Source organism: Lathyrus oleraceus, chromosome 2, assembly GCF_024323335.1.
Source record: "Lathyrus oleraceus cultivar Zhongwan6 chromosome 2, CAAS_Psat_ZW6_1.0, whole genome shotgun sequence".
Lineage (NCBI taxonomy): Eukaryota > Viridiplantae > Streptophyta > Magnoliopsida > Fabales > Fabaceae > Lathyrus > Lathyrus oleraceus.
This window is the reverse complement of record NC_066580.1, coordinates 407,409,592-407,412,789: the sequence shown is the minus strand read 5'-3', so window position 1 is coordinate 407,412,789 and position 3,198 is coordinate 407,409,592. Positions and strand designations below refer to the sequence as shown.

At 39.1% G+C, this 3,198-nt stretch overlaps 1 protein-coding gene across 1 annotated transcript; it reads left to right on the top strand.

The window, feature by feature from the left end:
* Positions 1 to 247: 247 nt before the first annotated feature.
* LOC127119760 (histone H3.2-like) lies at positions 248 to 941 on the top strand. Its single transcript, XM_051050067.1, has one exon. The coding sequence runs from the start codon at positions 329 to 331 to the stop codon at positions 737 to 739; it is 411 nt and encodes a 136-aa protein (XP_050906024.1). The 5' UTR covers positions 248 to 328; the 3' UTR covers positions 740 to 941.
* Positions 942 to 3,198: the final 2,257 nt, after the last annotated feature.

The window sequence follows — 3,198 nt, the reverse complement described above, 5'->3', positions numbered from 1 at the left end:
ATAAGAAAAGGACCTTATATTGTCGCTTCTTTTTAATTTGAGAAAAACTAGTAAAATGTATTTCAAAAGCTATACTGCCTATATAAACTCGTTTGGAAATGGCAATCCGCGTCCTTTGCTTTCAGAGAATAACAGCCGTCGATAAATTGTCCCATCTACGGTCACTATCTTCCCTCTCCGTCATTCCAAAATTTCCCATTTCCCGTGTTTCCTTCCCAAAATCTCAAGTACTTATATATTTCACACCAAATCCTATTTTCTAACACCACAGACAAATCAACAAATTTGCATTTTCTCTATAATCAATATCTATTCAATTCAAATTGCAATGGCTCGTACTAAGCAAACAGCACGCAAATCCACCGGAGGCAAAGCACCAAGGAAGCAGTTAGCAACAAAAGCTGCTCGGAAATCAGCACCGGCAACCGGAGGAGTGAAGAAGCCACATAGATTCAGGCCAGGAACTGTTGCTCTTAGAGAAATCAGGAAGTACCAGAAGAGCACTGAGCTTCTTATAAGGAAGCTTCCATTCCAGAGGCTAGTGAGGGAAATCGCTCAGGATTTCAAAACTGATCTCCGATTCCAAAGCAGCGCTGTTTCTGCTCTACAGGAAGCTGCTGAAGCTTACCTTGTTGGTTTGTTTGAAGACACTAACCTCTGCGCTATTCATGCCAAGAGAGTTACCATAATGCCTAAGGATATTCAACTTGCTCGCAGAATCAGAGGCGAGAGGGCTTAAATTTGATTACTATGGTCTTATTTCTGGAGGTCTTGTTTCGGTGTCTTAGTTAGGGTTAGGTTTAATTATCTGTTAAAAAAGTTAGGTTTAGGTTTATGATTTTGATGTTGTTATCTTCTGTAATTTTAGCGTCTACTCTTATGTAAGTATGCATTGCTTCATCTAATTAGCGTCTACTCTTACGTAAGTATGCATTGCTTCATCAATGTGTTTTTCTAGGGCTTTATTCCACCAAATCAGCTTGTCAATAAGCTCTTTACATATCAATGTGTTTTTCTAGGGCTTTATAATCCAAGTATCCAATGAAAAACGAATAAACTCGCATAAGCTGTTTTAATAATTAAATTAAAATAAATCTACTTTTTAAACTGCTTTAATAAGATTATATGTGAGATCTTTTTATCAAAATAACCCAATTTTTTAAGGAAATTTTCAAAGTTGTTCTGGTTTCAAAAAAATTCCTAAACTACTCCACTTTTAGGAGGATGTGTTAATTTAATTGGCAACTCCTTTTAAAGATTGAATGGAGGTGCCAATTGGATTGGCCAGGGCATATGAGTAAGACACTAATTACATAAGAGTAGACGCTAATTACATAAGAGTAAACACATTGATGAAGCAATGCATACTTACATATGCCCTAGCCAATTTAATTGGCACCATCTGTAATTTTACAAAGTAGACGCTAATTGGATTGATACCTCAGTGTAAAGTGATTTTTTTTTGTTATAAATAAATGTGTTGTGTGAGTCATTGTTCCACATCTCAATTAATCATTTGTCAATCATGTTTGGTGTTCGTCGTCGATACAGAAAAATAATTTATGCGAGAGACAAACCTCAGATGCTGATGCTATTCTGGAACATCACTACGTTCGAGCAACTGCCGGCATGGAAGCAAAGGTAGGCGCAAAGCCTTCTGGCACAAAGTTAGGCGGCATTCCCCACGGGAATCCGGCAGGCAGGTTCGGCGCGAAATGAGCGGTAGCAGCAGGCACGGTAGAGATAACCACTTCTGAAATAACGGTCATTGCGGGAGGAGTTGCAGGCGTTGGAGAAGCTTGATTCTGAGCAGCAAGAACTGACTCCATCATGACAGTCAGACGAGCGATCTCGTCCTTCAGCTCTCTGTTCTCTTGCTCCAAATATTCCATAATTCTCAGATGATTGACTCTGGTATTGTACCGGTGAATTAGCTTGGCTAAAGCACAAAAGAAACACCAATCAGACACCTGGCAAAAACTTGCTTATGCAAATGATGCATGAAATGAAATGTTTGATTATTTTTTATTTCCAAGGAATTTACTATATCATTTGCAAATATATACTATTTAAATGGCGATTGCAACAGTTTGATATGACCAAAAATCTCTTTTTATTTATATAAATTGGAAGGATTATACTGAGTATAATTTCAGAAACCAAAATAAAAAGATACAAGAGAAAATGAGACTAGTCATCCTAAGGATCCCTAACAACAATGTAGGAAGATCTGACTGAAGGCGCGTACTTCCTTCGAATGCGACGGATCTCGGTCTCAAAAGAAGCCTTCATCTGAGTCTTCTCGAGGACAAGCTGGTCAACAATCTTCTTCCAAGCAACAGAAGACTGAGGCATGCTAGAAGATGAAACCTCTGGCTCTCTCTGTCTCTTCGTCACTCGGTCTTCAAGTAGCTCAATAAGTACATCTTTGTCCTTAGACTCCAACGACAACTCTTCGTGCTTTTTACTCAAAGCACAGAAACGCTCTTCCCACATATCCTTCTCTTGCTTCATCTTGACGAGCGCGTCTTCCAACTCCTCTACATCTTGGTTAAGGAGAGTTAATGGCTCAACCACAACCATAGAAATAGGTCTTTCACAAGGATAAGGTATCTTTAACTCCATAGCTCTCTTCTTCATCCAAAGAGTGTAAGCTTCCAAAGCTACACAATTGCACGGACCAAGCTCGGATCTTCCTTTCCTATGCACATTATGCCAAGCATGCACAATCTTCTGCTTCAAATGTTGGGGATCTTTACCCTCTTGATAGAAAAGACCTTCTAACAACATGTTATTAGGTTTGTCTCTCAAGGGAAACCCAAGTTGACGACGAGCCAAAGCAGGGTTGTAGTTAATTCTTCATTGTGTATCAATGAGAGGCACATTAGAGAATTCACCACAACTATCAATAATCTCCAGACTGCTTAAGGACGGATCATACCAAACTATATCATCATTAGTGAGAGACATAAGTCTCTGAGACCACCTTAGACATTGTTTGTTCTCCACAAAAGCAGACGTCTGAGGCAAGTGCGAAATAAACCACTTGTACATAAGAGGAATGCAACATATAATCGTTCCACCACCCTTAGAATTCCTTAGATGCAAAGAGAAATACATGTCTCCCAACAAAGTAGGCACAGGATTCCCAATCAAGAAAAGTCTAATGGCGTTAATATCAACAAAACCGTCAATGTT